Source organism: Amblyomma americanum, chromosome 7, assembly GCF_052857255.1.
Source record: "Amblyomma americanum isolate KBUSLIRL-KWMA chromosome 7, ASM5285725v1, whole genome shotgun sequence".
Classification (NCBI taxonomy): Eukaryota; Metazoa; Arthropoda; class Arachnida; order Ixodida; family Ixodidae; genus Amblyomma; species Amblyomma americanum.
Genome location: NC_135503.1, coordinates 67,714,995 through 67,736,704, shown reverse-complemented (window position 1 = coordinate 67,736,704; position 21,710 = coordinate 67,714,995). Strand labels below are relative to the sequence as shown.

The 21,710-nt window shown below is 46.1% G+C and overlaps 1 protein-coding gene across 1 annotated transcript in view; it reads right to left on the bottom strand.

Annotated features, from left to right (window-relative positions):
• The window catches only part of LOC144099268 (sodium-coupled monocarboxylate transporter 2-like), a 62,754-nt gene that overhangs the window by 33,008 nt on the left and 8,036 nt on the right, over positions 1–21,710 (bottom strand). The window contains exons 2-7 of the mRNA XM_077632453.1: positions 19,270–20,738; positions 17,242–17,310; positions 15,192–15,243; positions 10,545–10,612; positions 5,570–5,650; positions 3,355–3,428 (exon numbers count right to left, since the gene is read on the bottom strand). Of these exons, the coding sequence (XP_077488579.1) occupies positions 3,355–3,428; positions 5,570–5,650; positions 10,545–10,612; positions 15,192–15,243; positions 17,242–17,310; positions 19,270–19,608 (683 nt within the window). The 5' untranslated portion in view covers positions 19,609–20,738. The remainder of the gene's footprint in view (positions 1–3,354; positions 3,429–5,569; positions 5,651–10,544; positions 10,613–15,191; positions 15,244–17,241; positions 17,311–19,269; positions 20,739–21,710) is intronic.

Sequence of the window (21,710 nt, the reverse complement as noted above, 5' to 3'; positions counted from 1 at the left end):
AGATAGTCAGGCCTACAGCGTCATGAACGCGCAGAGCCGTAACAGCCTTATTGTCTGTGTGCGCAAGAAAGACGCACAGATGTTGACAAAAAACAAACAAACTGAATGGTGTTCTCTTGAGCGACACGACAAAAAATGCGTGAGCGGTCGCCATTACAAAATATGCTCGTTGGTCGCACACCGATTCATTTTTATTTTTTTTTACTTCTCGGCGCCTTCGTTACAGTGTTCTTCTTTTAACGCTGCAATTTCGGCCATTCTCTACTTAACATTCATAGATCCCTGGGAGTTCTCATACCACTCCTGCAGCAGTGATGCAACGGAGATGCGCCACTGCCCTGCGATGGCTGGTGCTGCCATCGGTGGGGCTTGTGCGACCAAGGCACGAGCAACCTTTCGCGACCAGAAATTAGTTTAACGGCCAATTGCCACGATGGGCAGTTTGCTCACAATTCAGTGGGCAGGACTTCACTCTGTTTACCGCGATCAGTCCCCTATAATGCACACGAATTAAAAATGATCAAACACTACTTCTCTGAAAGGGTTGTCGCGCCTTAATATCCTCTAGGACACTTTCATTAGCCTAGGCCCGCAGCTGGAGAGTACATGTTGTTCAAAAATCTAACCGTGCGCCAGCACCCCATCGACACTTTGCAGCTATTCTTTTTGCAGTTGGACGCCCGTGCACGAGCTGCACTTGAATGTTCTACTTTATTTTGTCGACAATTCCACCTCCGTAAGCGTATCATGGCAGCATTAAAGTCATGTCTGATTAAGTAGAGAGTTGCGTCCTTTACGTTCTTTCTTGTCTGCATCCTCCGCCTTCAGTCTATATAATTATCGCAGTTTGCTTCAAGGGCGCTCAAAGGCTTGAACACAGGAACGAAACGCGTCACCTGGCATTGCGTCTGCTACAGACAACACCGCAAGCACATCGTTGTAGAAGCCACTTCTTGAGGTCTGATAGCAGCTGGCTTATCTCTGGACACGTGCACGTAATTGCTGGTGTGCAGGCTGGGAGAAAGGGGTTGTGTGCCGCTTACGCCCGGTAGCCGGAGTGCGAACAGACCGCGCACGGTGCCGCCAAGGCTGTCGCGACACTTTCACGGTCCCCGGATAGCTATATTACCTTAATTTGCATGCGCCTCGTTGAGTTCCTGATGGACAAGATAGGCACCTCGAGAAAGGCAAATATATAAACCGTCTAGATATGACAGATTTTCTTCCGTCTTGCCTCGTATGCGGATGTGATAGCTAATATCTTTTCCTCCCTGTAGAAAAAAAAACAAGGAAAGCAGAAGTGCTGATGTTTTCACCGCCCCCCCCCCCCCTCCACCCCTTCATTCGCTTACTGAGTCCCTCTTTCTTTTTGAAGGACACTTCTTTTCGACAAGAAAGGGGGAATCTGTATGTAAATGGACCACAGGGTCCAAAGGGACTTAGACCAGACTAGGTAGAGTAGGCGGGAAAATTTTCATACGTGGAAAGCTGCGTTAATTTCTGCGATTTTTTGAGCACGAGGACTAGTACTCGAGGACTAGTGCCCGAGGATTAGCGAATGGGTGAGTGGAAGAGAGGGAAGCAAGAGAGGACTGAGTTTGCCGAAGCCAGATGGTCTGACTTGAGTAGAAATCAGTGATGCGTTGCTGAGGTGATGTCTTTACGCCATTGGCCTGTAATCCTCTGCACGCCATAACCCTCTTTTCCTGCACTGGCGCCCAGTCACGTCATGACGGACGTGGCGCTCTAGCAGTCTAAACCAAAACTGATTGCTATAAATGAGGGTGCAGCATTTTATTCTCCGCATGCTGAAGCAGTATGGGTTTCTTTCATGTTTCATGAGTTAATACTTACGTTGGCACGTCGCGGTGGCTTAGTGTTTATGGCGCTTGGCTGCTGGCCCGAAAGATGCGGGTTCGATCCCGGTCGCGGTGGTCGAATTTCGATGGAGGCCAAATTCTAGAGCCCCGGGTACTGTGCGATATCATTGCACGTTAAGGAACTCCAGGTGGTCGAAATTTCCGGAGTCCTCCTCTACGGCGTCTCTGATAGCCTGAGTCGCTTTGGGACGTTAAACCCTCATAAACCATAATCCGTTAATACGTACGTATTTAACGGAGGACCATGCGGAAGCAGTGTATATGCCTGCACAAGTCACTAGCCTTACCAGCTAGCTATGTCACGAAATATGCCTGCGCACACAAGCTAAAAAGGAACTTTTATTTCTGCCTACTGCATGCGCATCGCCGTGCTACGCCGGAATTTAATAAGACATTGTTTTTCCTGACGGTAGCATCTGCCTTACCCTTGCATGAGAAAGGGATGGCCGTATACCTAAAATGCGAATTAAGCAGCGCAGGAGTCTGTTAAAAGAGCTCAATTTCTCTGTTTGTTTTGTTTTCTAGGCACGGAGCCATTGCTTTTGTTGTCAGAACTCCTTTGCTTTGCCAGGCGTTTTCAGATGAACTGCTTTCACACCGTAAAAGCTACCTACCACCAGAAACGTAACCTAGCTTTACTGTACAACACGCCCTTTTCTTTCTTATGTCCCGACACGCTTATCGCGACAGTGGTGATAGTCTGTTCTAAGAACGGCCTTTAATTGTGCCGGTATCGCAGCCTAGAATGACGTCAGCCAGCGCCTCAGAAATAACCGTCACGAAAAGAGTGTATTCATTATTGCTGAGTCCAAGGCCTGTGATACGGTACTTATCGCTTAGATTCCGGCTGTCTAACTGCCTGCAGAGACAAAGGCGAGCCCCATAAACGCGTGCGCCATCAGCGGTCCCCTTATGAGGGTCTAGCGTTAAACGCGGCCATAGCATAAACAATAAAAAACTACCACAAGAGTTTCAACTAAGATGTGCGTGCCCACGAAATGCAGCCGGAGTTGCTAAAATGCATTTCTGTTTGCTGTGTCGGCACTTTCCTTAGTGCTCAAGCGAGCGCATACAGCGGACGTTGGCACCGGAAGCTTAGCTCTCACCCATCTTCTATGAAACAACCGTAAAGCTGGCCTAGTGGTGGCCTTCCTCACGAGAAATACATGCAGTGCAGTCTTACTTCGCTTTCTTTGTTTCACGCGACTGCCGCCTTCGGAGGTTTATGTGCATCATGGGCCTCTAATTCGTGAAGGCGTTGTTGTTCTTGCTTCTCCCTTTTCACTAAATGTAAGCCCTATCCTCCACTGCCCGCGAGGCAAGATAGTTCGTGATTCAAGCGAAGGCTTTGAGAAAGATTATTTTCTCGTCTAGTTCGAAAATATGATTAACTTTTCCCTTTCAGTCGACCGGTTCGAAAGAAGCACACTGAAAGTAAAAATATGCAGCTTGTGCATTATACTTCACGTCTTACTCGACAAAAATGAGTCGGCCTCCATCGCCTGCGATCCTCCACATGTTGCCGAAACCGCCCAGGTGATACAGGCCCTGGAACAAGGGGTTTAAACAATGAGCTTACAGCCCCGATAAACTTTCCCCCGCTAAAGACTTTACCCATAGACTAGGACAGCGATAAGAGTTCTCTTTCATGCCATCCCCTGAGACACGAGTTAACAAACATTCAATTCTTAAAAACAGAATATTTTAACCTCTTAAAACAAACTTCCTGGAAGGCTTTCTGTGAATGTGACAGAAGAGGAGGATGCCCAGATAAGGTACAAGCAGTTTTTTCTCACAGTTTTGTAAGAGTTTACATAGAATGCACAAGAGAAAATACCGAAAAGTTGATGACGATAATGAACTGTTGCTGCACCTGATGGCTGCTGACATTGTGATAGGGGACCTGGGACGAAGAACAATCTCAAGCAGAGCATAGTTGACTCTTTTAAAAGAGTTTTAGTCCGGGTGCAAAGGTTCTCTCGGGTGTCTATTCCAGCCTTAGCTATGCTTGGTGGCGTCACTCTGTCGCCTGTGACGTCATTAAAATAAAGCATCGCCAGTAGCTATGCTTGCAACAACAGATGGAACGGTGAGCGCGTTTACAAGCTCATCCGCTAAAGAAGAAAAGCGGAACATATTTTTATGCGCACGAGAAAAGGCGAAACATGAGGCTGTCTGATTGGCAGCATCCCACTAGTCACACAGTGTCTACGTTTGTGGCGCCCATCGCCCTATCTATGCTGAGCGGTCAGCCAGAAACCAAAGCTTAGGAAACAGTTGCCTTGACCAACGCCTCCTCGATGTCAATGCCCGACAAGTCAGTCGGCTTCTGCAGATTGAGCCCTCTCTCACTGCCCTTTCCTTTGTCTCTCTCTTTCGCTAGCCTTTGCCCGCTTTCCGCAAGTGCAGGGAGGGGGAGAGAGCGACCCTTAATTTCACGCTAAGCCATAAGTCAGCCATATCTGCGTGAATGGCGCGTGCCCAACAATTCCTGAGAAAAACATTTTTGAACGGGGAAGAGTTTATGAACGAAATTTTTCATAGGTTGTGAAATTTCACTATAAGAATGAATATATCCGCCAATCATCCGACGACAGTCTAGAATTTCTTTTTCCTATTAGCGTTCTTGCTGTCGTCACAGGAGTTCCCCAGTGGTTTTCTATGGCAGTCTTCACTGCTCCCGAACGCTTGCTGACTTTGCATACTGACTTCATTTTCTTGCTACTTCCTTTTCTCTTTCATCCTGGTATCCCCTCATCCCTCTCCCCCCGTACAAGGTAGCAAACAGGTTTACTTTTCCGGTTAACCTCCCTGCGCTTCCCTCTGCTCCTCCTCCTCTTTGAGTGCATCATGAGAGGGATGAAAAAAAAAAAAAGATTTTGTTACACATCGAAGCATGGACCATTACCTTCAGTATTTTCTATTTTACCTTACAATTTTTCAATATTCAAAATTTTAAGCCAAGAATGTTGGTCATGCACACCGGGATGACTAAACGAACCGAGGTGTCTAAACGGGTCTTACTGCGGATCGAGCAATGCGCCTGGCATTGAAACATAGGAGGCGTTGCCTACACAAGAGCTCGTTTTTCTCCGCTTTCCGTCTGGAATTCCTTACAAGGCATTTATAGAAACAAATTTACTGGCTCTAATGCAAAGAAAAGCTGCGGCATTGTCGCAACAAAACAAGTACTAAACAAGCCGTAATGAGCGTAAACGCAGTCGCCGTTTCTGGACCACTCTACTACTTTGTTCGTATATCGAAAACATTGATGTTTGAAAGGGGCGGCACAGGTTTATGCATGCTTTTTTATTTTCTCGCATGACAATAGCGACGCCCCAGCTGAACGCTAAGGTGGGGTACGATGACACGTGCACCAAAGCCCAAAACAGCTGACTGTGACCTATTACAAACCGAAGCCTGTGAATTAGAGCTGCAGTGTTTTATTACAAATAAGCAACCTTTCGCAAATCCCTGAGCGCATTGAGGAAGCAAGGTTGTGAATATACAGCTCACAAAAAGAAAAACGGAAAATAAAAACAAGGGCGAGGAACGTGGGCGCTGTGTTTTGCATTTTTTTTTCGCCTGGGCTAGGTCAAGAAGTGAGACCACACAACTATCTCAGCACCAAGTGTTACTACAAGCATTATCAGCATTCATTTGTGACCAGAGGACTGCTTTCTACTCACCGAGACGATGACCATGATGTATCCCACGTAGATGAGGACCATTTGCACTACGTCTGTCCACACCACCGCTTTGATGCCGCCCTGTAAAAAAAAAATGGTGGTGCTTTAGCTCTGGTTAAACCTGGAGTGACGCGATAGCTACAGCTGCCCGTATGAAACTTGGTCACGTGACGAACCACGTGACGAACCACGCGATCAGCCACGGCGCCGCGCTGCCAGCAGCTGCTCCGTACCACGTGACCAACCACGTGACAGCGTGGCGGCGCAGCCACAGGGTGTCGCGTCTCCACGGGGTGGCGCCACACTGGAAGCTCTAAATGCTACCGTAATGTAGCTATCGCGACAAAAAACAAACTTGCTGTACGCAGTGTACATCCGCTGCTCTGACAGGCACACACACACACACATGCTGTAAGTACACGCCTATATTCAGCATGCAGAAAGCTGACTCACAAAAATCGCATGCATCTATTGCTTAACACTGACACGGGTTGTCCTACGCAACCTGAGCTAACTCTTTAAAAATAAGTACTGGGTTTAGTGCGAACTAAATCTAACGAGTATTGGTGACTCTACTCTAGAGAAAGCAGGAATGTTTATTTGATTGAAACAATTTTTATCAACTGCGTAAAATTAATCAACCAAGTTTTGGCCGCGCGAGATAAGCGAGACGTTTCAAATAGAAAGTTTCAGAGCATCAAGAGAAACAAGAAATGACGTGATTTTCGTAGCGGTATAGTTTCACTGCTTTTTGTGTTTTCCTCGTTTTGAGTAGAGCTTACGAAAATCCGATGTGGTCAGCACAACAACGCCTGTCAACCAGCGCTGTCCCGCAGGCCGACACGGCACAGCCATGTAAAGTCGCTGTTGCTATCAGCGCGAGTGGCTAGCAGTAAAAAGGTCTTTTCGCAGGTTTGAGAACTTCTATTTAGAGCCAAGAAGATACACCGAAAGCATTTCAACCTTGTCTCGTTTCTAGGGGTAGGTACCACGAAATGCTTGATGCTTCACAAAATGGTACAGCCGTATTCACTTGCGTGCGTTCCTATTCTGGCCGATATGCACTCGTGGTGTTGCATTCGGCTAACGAAAGTGTAATGCTGGCGCAAGTTGATCTTAAGTACTGTCGAGTGCTTTGTTGGCTCTTTTCCGCAGCTATGAGTACGCTATAGTATGCAAAATCATGTTTACATTTCCGAAATATTTGAGTAAGAGTCAGAGACGCTGCCAGCGTCTACATCACGTTCACCTGCTTGTCTCAGACGCTTGCCTTTCAATAAAGACTCAGGCGTAGTTTAATATGTTGATAGGTTTTTGCTTGTCAAACGTTATATGAGCTATTCTGACGGCTCAGTTGTGGGCTGCACTGTAATTTTGTAATTTTGATCAGCTTGAGCTCCCTGACACGCACTAAAATCTCAGTGCACCGAAATTTTCGTATTCCAAGTCAAATGAAAGTCTTTTAAATCTACCGCGATTTTTTTTAAAGAAACGTCAAGGACACAGTAACTGTCTCGCTTCTCGATGGACACTTGAACAGTGCCGTCAGGGAAGGTATGAAATAGATAAAGAGATGTCATAGTGGAGGGCTCTAGAAAAATTTCGAACACCTAGGGATCTTTGACGTGCGTTGACATCGAAACCAGGTCCTAATAATTACCAAACCAGCCCTTTTTTGTCTGGTTGGGAAGGGCGTTAGAATTGCAAGCGAAGAGAGAATTTTGTTCATTGTTTGCAGGCGCGTTTCAAAGATGGCGGCTAGGGTTTTCTCGACGTGTTCAACACGTAATGCGACTGGTAGAATTGATGAGTCAGTAGCACGAGGGCGCATTAGGCGCTATCTTTAGTTCTTGCTAAAATATGATAGAGTAGCGTTTCGTGCTTTAATAAGCACAATCTTCTTTGATTTTACACTTCCACTGATACAATATTTATGAGAATTTCGCCATCCCTGTTTTCAAATGCACTGCTGGTTTTTCATTGAAACTTATTTGGAATTTTCAGTAGTTTAAATTATATTGAATTAACCCTAATACATTAATGAAGTTAGTGAGGAGCAAAGATTAGCCTACAATTACGATTTAACTGTTGCAAAAGCCACCTGTTTTTTTGTCATGGCGCGTGGGACTCAAATATTTTTGTTTATGATTTATTGTTTATGAGGCGTAACGTCCGAAAGTGATTCCGGTTGCGAGGGACGTCGTAGTGGAGGTCTCTGGATAATTTCAGTCACCTGGGATTGTTTAACCTTCACTGAGATCGCACAATGCTCGGGTCGAACATTTCGCCTCCATCGAAATGCGACCGCAGCAGCCAAGATCGAACCCGCGCTTTCCTCATGTGTTTTGGGAGAAAGCCGCTGGGCAGAAAAAAAAATGGTAATGTTACTACCATATATGCATGCTTGAATACAAGGACAAGTGTGAATTTAACCAGACGAGCATCGAATTCTTGGGACACAGGATTGATGACTCAGGAGTACATCCCAGCCGAAGCAAGACGGACGCCATCCAGCAAGCGCCTGCGCCCGCAAGCAAAAAGGAGCTGCAAGCCTTTTTGGGATTGCTGAATTTCTACAGCAGTTTCCTCAAGGGCAGGACGGAAGCGGCCGAACCGCTTTATCGACTGCTAGACCGTGACCACGAATGGAAGTGGACAGGTGAGCATCAGCGGGCTTTTGAGAGACTGAAAAATTTACTCAGCTCAGACGCCGTACTTGTGCCCTACGATTGCAAGCGTCCTTTAATTTTGTGCTGCGACGCATCGCCTGTGGGGGTGGGGGCAGTGCTAGCCCATCGTGCGGATGACGGGAAGGAGCAGCCCATAGCTTATGCTTCTCGCACTCTTGGCGTCAGTGAACGCAACTATGCTCAGATTGATAGAGAGGGTTTGGCTGTGGTCTTTGGCGTAAAAAAGTTCCACCAGTACCTAGCTGGGCGAGAATTTACAGTGATAACAGACCACAAGCCGTTACTCGGCCTGTTTAACACGGACAAGCGAGTGCCCGAAGTTGTGTCGCCCAGAATGCTGCGTTGGATTTTACTGTTGTCTGCGTATAACTACCACCTTGAGTACAGACGAGGCCAAGACAACTCCAACGCCGATGCACTCAGTCGTCTACCAGCCCCGGGAGAAGAGGACGAGCCAAGACCGCCTGGGGACGTGCTCTTGTTGGAAGCGGTCGACTGCGCACCGCTGCAAGCGGCGGACATTGCTGCGCTGATCAAAAAGGACTCGGTTCTATCCCGGGTAAAGGAATGGCTACTCAGTGGCTGGCCGTCAACACAAGTGGACAGCAAGTTTGCGCCTTATGAGGTGAGACGGTCGGAGTTGTGATTGCATCGTGATTGCATACTGTGGGGGAATCGCGTCATAATTCCAACCGCAGCAAGAGAGAATGTGCTGCAACTCCTGCATGCAAATCATCCAGGGATGAGTGCCATGAAAGCATCAGCTAGAGGGCTCATGTGGTGGCCGAAGATGGACCACGAAATTGAGGAGTTTGTTCGGCACTGTCATCCGTGCCAGAATAACCGGCAAAGTGATGCCAAGGCTCCAGTGCATTTTTGGATCAAGCCAGATCAGCCTTGGAGTCGACTGCACATTGATTTCGCTGGCCCAGTCAAAGGAGACGTTTTCTTAGTCGTGGTAGACGCGTACAGCAATTGGGCTGAAGTCGAAATCATGCCATCCATGAAAGCTACGGCTGTCGTCAACAGCTTAAGGAAGATGTTTGCGACACATGGTGTACCGGACGTTATCGTTTCAGATAACGGCACAGCTTTCACTAGCACAGAGTTGCAAATGTTTTTGAAGTGTAATGGCGTGCGTGCAATTTTCACTGCACCTTATCATCCAGCCAGCAATGGTAGGGCGGAGAGGATGGTAAGAGAAGTTAAAGAAGCATTGAAGAAGCAGCAGGAAGGTTCGACACAGTGCAAGATTTCCCGGTTTCTGTTTAAGCAACACACGACGCCACATTCGGTCACGGGAAAATCGCCAGCAGAGTTAATGTTCGGACGAAGACTGAGGTCAGCGTTAGACAGACTCCATCCGGACCGGCAACACGCGCCTGAGTTACAACGACCGGAGACTAAGAGGTTTCGTGTCGGTGACGCGGTCTACGCTAAAAGCTTTTGCCCAGGTCCAAGGTGGAAGGCTGCCAGTGTTGTGGCAGTCAGAGGTCCGGTGTCGTACGTGGTACAGCTAAACAACGGCGAGCGTCATCACAGGCACCGCAACCAGTTGAGGAGCGCCTGGACGCGGCTCGTAGTTGACCCAGTCACAAGTGAGGACTACCACGTCAGGCTTCCTCCTACAGCCAGGCAGCCACAGCCGCTGTCTGCTAGCCCAGAAGCAACCCCTGGGGCGAGTCCAGGCCAAGCCACCCAAGTACCGGTCGAGCCGCGAAGATCAACGCGTGTTCGACGGCCTGTCCTGCGTTATGGCATTAATGGCTAGCTAGTCCGTTTTGGATTGTGCAAATCTTAGGAGAAAGGAGTGTGGTATACTGATAGCGCATGTTTTAAACTGCATTTTCATGTATCGCTTATCAGCCACGCAAGCAGTCGTCGGCAGATCACATGTTCATCGGCCTATAAAAAGGCACTGTCTCAATAAACCTTTGGTCAGTTCCAGCCTGGCGTCCGTCTGATACACAACAGTAATGTTACTACCATATATGCATGCTTGAATGCAAGTATGCCCATATTTTTTGTATTAGCATTTCAAGCAACCAATCAATGGCAAATGCGTCTGAGAAGCTCCACACAGTTGCTTTTGTAGCAGAAAAATGCTCGCTGTATGTGCTCGGCACTGTACAGTTCAGCAGCGATACTATTTTAGCAGAATGCGCGATTATTTGGAATCGGCAAGAAACAAATTTAATTTGGGTCTCCAAGAGGTGCATACTGCCAACGCTGTTGGCTTAGGAAATGCGCGTAGAAGTGTGCGCAGGGTGTCCGTTATTACTTACTATCGCGGTGTAGAAGGTGCACACAATGCCGTTCAGCAAGATGGATGACCACACAGGTATGCCGGTCACTGCAATAAAAATATTTTGTTTTAACTCGTCGCAGGCCCAGTTCATTTGTACACATCTGCCAGTGCCGCCGCCTGCTCTGTCTTTCCTCCTTGTAACCTCGCATCTAAATTGCATACGTAAGCAATTGTTTCGACGCCATTAAGTGGTAATTTCGGCTACTACTGGTCCGACATAATCTTGGCACATTGGATTCACCAACGGCCCAGCAGCAACAGAGTTTGCGGCACACAACGCGCACCACACACGCACTCACGCACAGAATTAAGTAATCTTTCCTATATATTTACCTGCGAAGGTAACCTCTTTGGAATGGATGCCGCATTTTAAGTAGGGTGCACAACGCATTGCGGAGTACATTTGCAGCTTATCATGCTTAAAACCAATATTAAATATCGGATGAAAAAATACTAAAAGCAGCAAAAATTAAGTGGAGTGGGAAGCAATGTTTGAAGGAACAATGTGAAACAAGGAGCAAGGGAAGAAAAAGCAAACAATTAGCGCACTGTGAACCGCAATGTACCGTCGCGCGTCAGATCACGTTATTCTAGTAAAGGGACGCGATAAAAGGAAATACTTGCTGGTTCATACAACATCTACACCCAAAAATTCTGGGTAAAAGCATTTTTGAAAGAGAAAGAGTTTATGAACGCAGCTTTTTCTTATACTGTAAGATTTCACTGTTACAATCTACACAGCCGCAGATCTCCTGTCGGCAGGCTTGTATTTTTTTGCTATTAACGTTTTTGCTACCGTCAAAAGCGTTCCCCATTAGGTTTCTGTGGCAGTCTTAATTGCTCGACGCAAGCGATGTAAAAAGTTTAAATGAAAGGTTTTGCTACACATCGGGAGAATGGACCATCATCTTCAATATTTCTACAACAGTAACCTTCAATTTTCTGATGTTCAAAGTTTTTGTCCAAGAATGTTGGACATGTTGCTCCTTATTTTTAAGAGCATTAGCTCTTACTCATCACGTTTCAAGATTTCGTGGGGTCTGCTACCACCCTGAGATCATAGCGCGATCTGTGGCAGAAACTAGAAGAAAACACAACTCGCACTGAGACTTGTAGCACCATCTACAATGACATTGCAGAAACAACGACCTGCCGTATGCCGAAGATGACATCACGGCCCAATATACTGGATAGAGGTGAAACTATGCGATTATGACGTCAGGGGACGAAATGGCGGCATAGTTTCGGTTTATGGAATCCAAGATTGATGCTATTAAAATTGGTTGTGCCCTCCCATCCATTAACCCTCTTCCCTAAAAAGTGTTCAATAATGGGTAGGAAGTCCCTTTACGGGCAGGGACAATTTCTTTTTCGCTCGTTTCATCGTCCCACAATCCCGTTACGAGGGGCGGGGGGGGGGGGGTGACATTATTTTTCATTCTTTTTTAGGTTGCCGCAACCTTTCGAATGTCCCGTAACAGGACTACTGTACGTGTACACGTTCGTTCCGATATATATACTCCGACAACTAGGGGCACCCATCCGGGGACAGTTGTGTACAGAATTCGGTAGGCGAATAAAACCCTAAGGGCTGTGGTATAGAAATAAAACCGCAATTAAATAATAGGTAAACATTGTATACATACAATTACTAATTGGCGCGTTACCATATCGCACCGCAAGCCGAATTTAGGCTCACCTTGACCGCCCAAAACGAAGCAAATTTCGTTTGGGACGTATCTTGAGAGGGTGCAACTCGACAACGGATAAACGTGCATCGTATTTTTTTCTGATAGATGGCGCTAGGCGTCGATGGCTCCGCTAGGCTGAAAAGTTGTGTAACTTTTCCGAACCGCTCAGGGTTTTCTTCACTGGTCCCGCTGGATGCGCAGACTTTCGTTTTACTCATGGCCAATAAAGCTAACGCTCGTTACTGCAGCGTCTTCCAGACGGTGGCGGCCTTTTTTTCCTCTTATTCCTTCTTCGGGAAGCACAGTGAGCAAGGCCAATGTATTAGGGTACCCAGAAACGGGAAGTCAGTGGTTGGATTCCTGGTTCCTTTAGCAGTGCATGACCTACTTTTATGTATAACGTGGTGAAAGGTAACGATCTTTATTTGAGCTAGGCTTTGCTAAAGTCCGCCTGCATTACCAGACTCAGTGAAAACAGAACAACGCGGCGAGAAAACATAAATGAAACATCCTCATTTCCCGGGGTGGATTTTACCGAAACTTTGAGAAAGACCATTTGCATGGCAGGGCGACCTCAATGCATTTTTTTTAAAACTTTCTTCGAAAGAAGGCGGATGCTAGTGTGGTCCTCCTATGAAAAATATCTCGCTCTCGGGGGAACGAGATATGCTTTGCGGTATGTCCTGTGTATATATGTGTCTTTACATGCGTGTTTGTGCGCGCTTGGGTGATAAGCGAAATTTGTAGCCTATAGATACTTCACGACTCTACAGCAAAAGTATATGACACGTGACCTATTGGTCACCGTGCGGGAAAAGAAAGAGAGCAATAGAGAGAGAGAGAATAGGTAGAAAAGAAATGTTGTATCTGCAAGGCAGGTTTTTCTGGAGTAGGCAAGGCCGGTGAAGCCGTCTGAAAGGTGCGGCTAAGCCACGCACAGGTACAGGGACGTGTACTTGGATCTGTGTTCGAAACACGCCACAGTCTCGCAGACTGCCGGCGTCCCTAGAGGACTTCAGTTGCGCACACTTCAAGCGCGCGTATCGTTCTTGGTATCCGGCAACAGGTTCCGCAAGGCATTACGTTCCAGTCTCACCAACAAGGTTTGCGTCTATTGTCTAGGGTACCGTCGCAGCATAAACGACGCCACGGCCGCGGCTCACAAAAAGATAAGCGCTTGGGCGGAACACCGGACAGAGAGTCACGGCTCATCGTAAGGCGTTATACGGCCATACTAAGGCCATGCCTGACCACTCTGCCTGCACTGCGTTTCATCACTGTCGCACGCTATGTGACACGCAACACGAAGAACTGCCGTAGAATGGACGCACTCCACTGTGAGCACTTTCCTGTGAATCGGAGGGATCTTTATTTTGGCTAGGCGGTGCCAATTTGAAGCAGCGGCAAAGATATTCGCGGAACAACGTGCTGGTCCTGGCATTGGACGACAGCCATAATCCCGCGTCGCTTTACGACACTGACGCAAAAACACTGGGGACGCCAAAGTAGGACACCGTCTCTCAAGGTAAGAGCTTCGTTTTTTCTTTGTTCCGTACCGACACGCTTTGTATACCAACGTTGGGGACGCAGCATGCTTTCTGGTTCCGGTTATTGCCCAGCCCCAACGTAGTTCCTGTGCGGTTTGTTCGGCGTAGAATAGGTTTGAATATTACTGCTCAGTACAAGGCTTAGATTTTGGAGACACTGTTCGCCATTTCATTCGAAAAAAAAAACGCGGCCTTAAGAAAGGAGTTTAGTTTAGCAACTCATAACTTCAATTGGAAATTTTCTGCCGGCAGGTAAAAAATTTTGCACTAAGCGTGCACTAAGCGCAATTGTAAGAACTAAACGCATAGATAGCTTAACTAAGCTCTAGAGGGATTTTGTTATCGAATCGCTTCGTTCAGAGGTTTACATGGCGCCTGAAACTGAATCATACAATGCTATAGCGTGCTGCAAATTCAGTCTGTATAGGGCTACGCCGAACGACATGCTGTGAAGCTGAATGTTCTGAGGAATATTACTTAGCGCGTTCGCAGTTTTAAGAAACCAAAGCAGCAGCTTTGTAATGCGAAGAGCACTTAGCTAGCCCGAAACAAAGAAATCACATTTAGCTGCTGCACGCTCCGGAAAAAGTGCGATTTTACTGTTCAAACCATGCGTTTTCCAACCATGAATTCAGTGCTCAGAAGCTGAGGTGCTAAGTGAACGTCACGATGATTTCCGTAAAGACTTCTCAATGTTCCCATAGGTGCGGCATACCTCGCGCGACACCAGTAGTGCCCCGCAGTTGTTTGATACGAAATATTCAATTCTGTGCACGATAAAAATGAACGGTAATGAGTGCCTCGGTTAAGCGCTCAGTGACAGGAGGACCCCGTTTTCGACCATGTGCCAAGCGTGCGTAGACATAATAGGAGGCCGTAAGTTTTTCCCTAATGGTGGCTTCGGATAGCGCCAAAGTCAAGGCCGATTGCGGAGCTTTGATTTACTATAGCTGAATAAGCTTTCAGGAAGAGCGACCCAAAGACACTGCCATGCCTGCATACAAGATATGTCTCTGTGTTTTCACCGCTGTCTGTTCCTGTGTTCTTGGCCATTTTCCCAATAAAAAGCTCCAAAGTTTGAAAGCAGTGCGACAGAAAACGTTACATAGAATTAAAATATATGTTATTGTTTCAAATACGGTTGTTTTTTGTATTTCTTGGAAAGTGTATAGAGAAAGAGCGCATAGTTAAAAGGGTTCCTAATAGATTTTTTTTATGGTATGTTATAAATTTTAACCTTATTATTCTGCTTCATGCCTGTTGGAACTTCTTCCACAGATGACTGCGTGAACTCATGTTAATGAAGGCGATCTAAAAAAAAAAGTCGTGGATAAGCAGCGGCTTTTATTCATTTTTTCAAGAAAGACAGTAACGCCATCTACTTACCCGATCCAAGAGCCAGTGAAGGGCCGTATAGCACAACTCCCATGTAAAGCAGCTGAAAAATGAAGCAAGCACTTCGTGAGTGCGCAGCGCCAGGTCCTTGCAATGGTGCTGTGCAGTGGCAAAATATCGCACTCGACGAGGCACAAGACAAAAATATGCTCACGAATAGACCTCTGCGTGCACCGAACATTTGCTATTGCACATCATTCCTTTTCGTTATAAACTTCGGCTCTTAATTCAAACTAATGAGGTTTTTTAACCATCATCCTTGCTTCTCAAAGAACCACAAAGGGTAATAGAAACGTACAGGTGTGGACAGAAGTAAACGATGCATACTTTCGCGTTCAAAGCTTTATGGAGCCTTGCCTAAGAAAGACAAGGAGATATGGCATGTTTCTATTGACAGTGGTCACTAGTACAATTTCTTAAGGAGACACAGTGGTGGTTGATACCTGCAAATCAGAGCATGGTTCAGTTTAGGACAGCGTGCTCCGTCTCCTCAGGTCCACACCTGTACGTACGCATTTCTCCAAGCGCTCTAGAAACGCACACATTTTTTTTGGTGCCATCCTGTATTCGAGTGCCTTTCGTAATGTTAAAAAGGTTTTTTTAATAAATATTTGCTGAGCTCACCGGGAAAAGTCGTTCGCTTTTACGACGACTGCAAATACTGTCAAACTGCCGTGCGCTCCGTTGTAACGCTACACTCTGGAAATCCGTGCGATTGTTTTGTTCCCCCAGTGGTCGAAATTTAAGGAGCTCTTCACTACGGTGTCCCCCATAGCCTGAGTCGCATTGGGACATTAAACCCTCATAAACCAGTGATTGTTTTGTTCCTGGCTACTGTTGCGGTTTCTGAAGTTTCGTTCTTTTCTGTAGCTGTATCGGACTAAAGCTTGACTGAAAGTCGCTAACTGCAAATAGGCTAAGCAGTTCATTAACTGCACTGGCCGTGTTCGGGAAATAATATTTGTTTAACCCATTTCTATTCGGCGTGGGAAAGGTGTGAAAGAGTAGGAGAAATAAAATACCCAGCACTTGTTTCACCATTCTGCATTGCATTAATTAACTCATTCGCTTGCTTGATATTTCTGACCCTGCCGATTAAAACTCTGGAGTTAGCATTGAGTCATTCAATACAAAAGCCCTGTCTCATTTTTTTAGCCTCACGCTACACAAGGTTGTAACCACTTTGACAGCAGCAGCACTGTTGCCATTGATGACTTGCTTGGTGCTCTATGATAGAAGCCTGGGTGTATTTAAACTTGTATTTTGTAGGAGTGTACTAATTCTTAATCTTTATTGTTCTTCGCACTCCCCTTCATACCGTCGTGGCTCCAAGGACAAAAAAAATGAACTGGGAAATAACACAAACACTAAAAAAGTAGGTCTTTCGAGCATTGACCAGCTGAACGTCAACTTTCACTACAGCAATCGCTTGCGTGCAGCAAAGAAATGAGTTTGCGGGAAGCCGTAATTAAAGCATATGATGGCGGATGCCGCAGAATGCCATCCAGAAGAAAATCTTCACAAATTTACTACAACCGACGGTTACAACGTAGCGAAGAGCGCCAGACTTAATAATGGTGGATTTACTGAGCGAGCCAAACGGGAAGAGCCAGAGGTCATAGTCTTTAGTAGAAGGCTAGCGCGGATAAAGAAATAAAAAAGCGCTGTCTACAGCGCGTTAATCATATAAATTATACCATGATTGTGCCCTAGCTTTACCATCAGCTGTAACCACATATGCATTAAAAAACAAATTTTATGGCCGATAGGACAGTAGAAAACTGCATGAACGTCCTGTGCGATCAATGTAGGCACCTCAAATTGTATTTAGAGAACTTCATTCTAGCTGTAACCTCGGTTCATGCAACCATGTCCTCCAACTTGATTTGAATCTTCCCCAACAATGGTTCTTTTTCTTGATGGAGAGAAATGTACCGTAGTTAGTAAAATATCTAAATTATGACAACGTTAGCACAAAAACAAATGTTTGCTGCCCCGGAGTCAGAAAGCTGATAACGGTTGATACACAAAGGAAGCTTACCGTTTGTACAATGAAGACGGCCGACGCAATGTTTCTTATAGCAGTTGACATGAACCTCTTCTCCAGGTACTGGAATCAATAGTCGGGGTTTAAATTTAGGGATCATAATTTACTTAGTGAAGCAGAGTTTTGAAGCGAAAAGCTTCACTACGCTAGTCAACACCGCGCTTCGCGCGAGCCGGCGTATGTCGGAGCACGAGTGACGTTACACACGGCGCAAGTGGCCGCCGCCGACTCCGTTCTCTTTCCTCTTTCTCTTCCTCCTTTATCCCTTCCTTTACAGCGTGGTTCGGGTGTCCACCGAGATTAATTTTTTCTAATACCTGCTTGTGAAAAAGTCTCTGCTGCTTTTTTGTACTGTTGCACTTAAGATTGGCTTGACACACCAGTGTTTTACAAAATATGGACGCAAAACATTGCAGCGGTTGCTTGTTATTTCCTCAAACAAAGAAATATCAAGCTACAAACATGTGAAATTCGAAGAGGAAAACATAGTTCGCACTCAAGAACCAAAAATATTTTCATTTATGCATTGAACTTTAAGAGGCGTTTAAGAAATCATGGGTCTCGCAGAAAACTGCCGAGGAAAAAAAAGTAATATCATGATCACCTATGGCCGAGGAGTAATTGTTTGCTGTAACGCTGGTTAGATCCAAACAAACAAGATCCAATGTGAAAGTTTTGATAATAATGGGGTGTCCATGGTGTCCAAAATTATCGAAATGATCGAACTGTACAGACGAGCGAACTATGAAAAGCTATAATAGCCAGGCAAGCATGTTACAAACGACTTCACGCAAACAAGGAAAGAAAAAAAACATGGCAGTGAGACGAACGGAGATCTCTCCATTACCTGGAGAGGTCGTGGCTCCTCACACACTTGCGCGGAGAAAAGTGATCGGGCCGTTTGCACTGCGTGGCTTGAGTGCCAAAGAGGTCACGCACTGGAACTCTGCTGTTTCTACTAACCAGAAGAGTAGTGACAGAACGAGGCGGAATGAATCGACAACTAGAAGGAAATGGGCAGCAGGCGTTGTCGATTAATATGACCTCGCACTGTATGACTCTTCTGGCCTTCTGCTTACTCCTGCTTGTGCAAAAATTTGTTTCGAAACTTGCGGGGTGTTGTCCTTGGTTTTTTGGACGAGTTAGGACGCTTGATAGCCGGATCTTTCTGGTATGAAATAGTAACTTAGCTTTGTTCCTAGCGTTGGAAGCTGAAATGAGTGTTTTGCAATGAATACACGTGTCCGGTAGTCGCGAAACACTGCCTTTTGTTCTCTGTGATATGCAGAACCGGCTGATAAAAACTTTAAGCGAACTGGAACAAGAAACATGGTTTTCCTTATACACTAGAACATCAAGCACGGCTTGACTTATACACATCTTCTTCTAAAACGGTGCGCTGAGGTGAATGCATCATGCCACTTTTCACAGGTTGTCGTTCATGGAGTGTTTTCTGATTGGAACTTGCGTCACGAACAGATATCGCTTAGTCCTTGTTGTACCTTTTTTTTCTTCTTTTTTTCTTTTTTCGTGCATTGTTCTGAAGGAGTTCTGCGTCTCTTAGCTCATGGTATAAAAACACAAAAGAGTGAACAAAAAAAAAGCTAACGCCATAGTGTTTCTCAAAGTTACAAGGAAAAAAAGGCGCCACATCACCCACCGCGAGAATGTTGGGAAGTGAACACTTCGTGTTTGGCTTGCCCAGTGTTTGGATGAAAACGTGGATTATGACTAATTTTAAAAGCTACTTCCATTAATGCGTTGTACCTTCTTAAAATAAAGTTAACTCAAGGGAATGTTTGATAGTAGGCTCGTATAGATATTACCATCGCCTTCCTTGAGGGTTTCGCCTTTGTAAAAGTGCTGTTACAACCGAATGCAACTGCTGTGCCCAGCACTAGCCAAGTCAAATACGAAGTGTCCCCTTCCCGGCACTGCTCCACCTCTCCACACTTTTGCAAGCTCCCGCAGCGCCACTGTCCAATCCAGGCAATTTCGAGAAACAAGCGCTTTCAGACTCACCTCGTTGATGCTTGTGATGTCCATCTTGTAATACATTGGCAAGAAGACAAAGGCGGCAACTAGCACCGCTATGCTGGATGAAATGGCACCCGTCCAGATAGTCGCGCCACGCACAAACACTTCCGAGGGCAGTCCCAGAATAGCTATGGATGACAGGAAGCTGGCCATCATCGACATGGACACTGGAACCCAGCCCAGCTCCTTGTTGGCCGTCAAGAACTGTTTGTTGGACTTGTTCCGGCGGTCGCGCCACGCGAAGAACACGCCGATGCCAGCTGAGAGCACGAGAAATCCAACGAGCACCACATAGTCCCGCACCGCGAACTGAGCGGCCGCCATCTTGCTGCTTGCACTTGGAGTGTTTCTTTCTGAGCGCGCACTTTCTGCTTCACTGTGCCTAGGTGTTTTCGGCAATACTCAAATTGAGTGGCTAGCCTTTTCTTTTTAACCAGCAGGCACAAGCCTGTTCTTGTCTTCTAGTCTGGCCGGACTGCTAGGCCCTCAGGGGTGCGTAAAAGGGAGCGTCTGTGCCCTGAACTGAAGCCTATATTATTACAGCTCTGAACGTGCCAGAAGGAGCCCGTTTGTGCGTTTGTTTTCTTGGTTTAACTTGCCACGCAAATGTCCAACAGCTTCGTCGGAGCAGAAGCCTGCCTTTCCGCTCCCCGCTGTTGCTGGCCGCTGCTGGAGTTCCTCTACAATTTCTGCGCACCTCCACCTTTTTTTGTGGTGTACTTTTTATCGCAGCCCTGATGCCTTGCGAAAAACGTTCGCACCTGCCCTTTGGTTACCTCCCACTACCACTGCTTACCTTTTATATCTGCTTGTCTGTTTGGTTTGTTCGGCCGCCTTCTCTATATGCGGATTTCTGGTATGAGCCTTTCCCTAAAGTGCCACTAAGTTAGTTTGTTTAGACTGGCCGGTCCCCACTAGTGTCTTTGCTCGGTTATTTTTTGGGCGTGCACCGGGTCTCAGGCCATTCAGATGTTTCGCCGTATACCCGGAACCTCTCCTTATCTTTCGGGCGTCGATGGAAAGGGGGGAGAGTCAGACCTTCTCTTCCGCTTCAGTACTGCGGTCGACTCGTCAGGGCTTTTCTTTGCGTCTGCTCTTGGTGGCGTGTGTTTGTGCTTGTTGACGATTGCCTCTTAATTAGCTCTCACTGCTTATTCGGTGTGACCATTACCGTACTTCTGTCAAGACACATGTATCCGAAGCTTTGGATTCACTGGAGGGGCCAAAAGTTTCACCTTTACTTGAATGCAGTAGAACAAAAAAAGGTTTATCATTCCCACCAGGCCACCACAATGTAATCACCCGCCAGAACGCAACCTTTCGTCTTTAACGGCAGATAATCATTTTAACCGCTTGACCTTTTTCGTCCGGAAGCCTTCAAGACGCACTTCAAAAGTTCTTAAGCCTGCAGATCTTGTGGATGAAGGGCGAGCCACTCCTGATGACCAGGCAGGCTGAAAACACACACGCACATAAAAAAACTTTAGTAAACTTACGACTGAAAGTCAGTGATCTTCAAAGTGACTTCTGTTCGTGGATATCAAAGCATCCATTTAAACGCTTCTCATCCATGAAAAGGGAAGCCTCCCTCGTACACGGTTAGGCAGCAAAACTGGAAAAATCTTAGGCAAGGAACTGCATAACAAATAGAGACAGAAATAAAATAGAGAGCATGCTAGTACGCGTCCTTTTTTTTTTCAGGTAGTATTGTTCAAAAGTTTTTTTAGAGAGAAGCAGAAAAACAGTCCGTGGCCAGATTTTGCCCGCCGAGCTAAATGCGGCGCTGAGGTTCCCAAGCCTTTTAATACAGTCTCTGCTTACCATATTTTCTTATTTTCTTTGCTATTCTGTGATGGGCGCCTTTGACATATGCCCAAAGCACTGGATGATATCGGTGCTCTTTGCGTCTCTCCAGAACTTTGTTTTCTGCGTGCTGGCTGGCGCTCATTTTTTTCTTTTTGTATCTTGAGACTATCTTCGAGAATGGGGAAACACGGGTAGAGCTTTAGAGCATGCAAAAAAACTACTACATGCACTTTTGTCCCTACAAAACATCATAACGTCGCCTTTGATCCACATACAGCCTGCTGCTAAAACCTGCTGCTGAAGCATTGCCTAAGATAGACCAATAAAAAGTTGTAATGACTAAACACGCGTTAATCTAGGATGTCAGCATTAAGCTGCACAACCTTTAATAACCTGGCGCGGAGAATTTCGCACTTTTCTGACCGCTTTTTTGTGCACCAAATTTTAGTTCGCATTTTTTTTCTCTGCTTGCATGGGCTCAATCTGGTCAGTCTTGAACTAACTCATAGTGGACACGTGGCAAGTCAAAGCACATAAATATCAACTTAATGTCACGGCTAATTTAATCTTTAGAGTGTACCAAGTAACACAATATCGAGTTATGCTCCATTTGAGACACT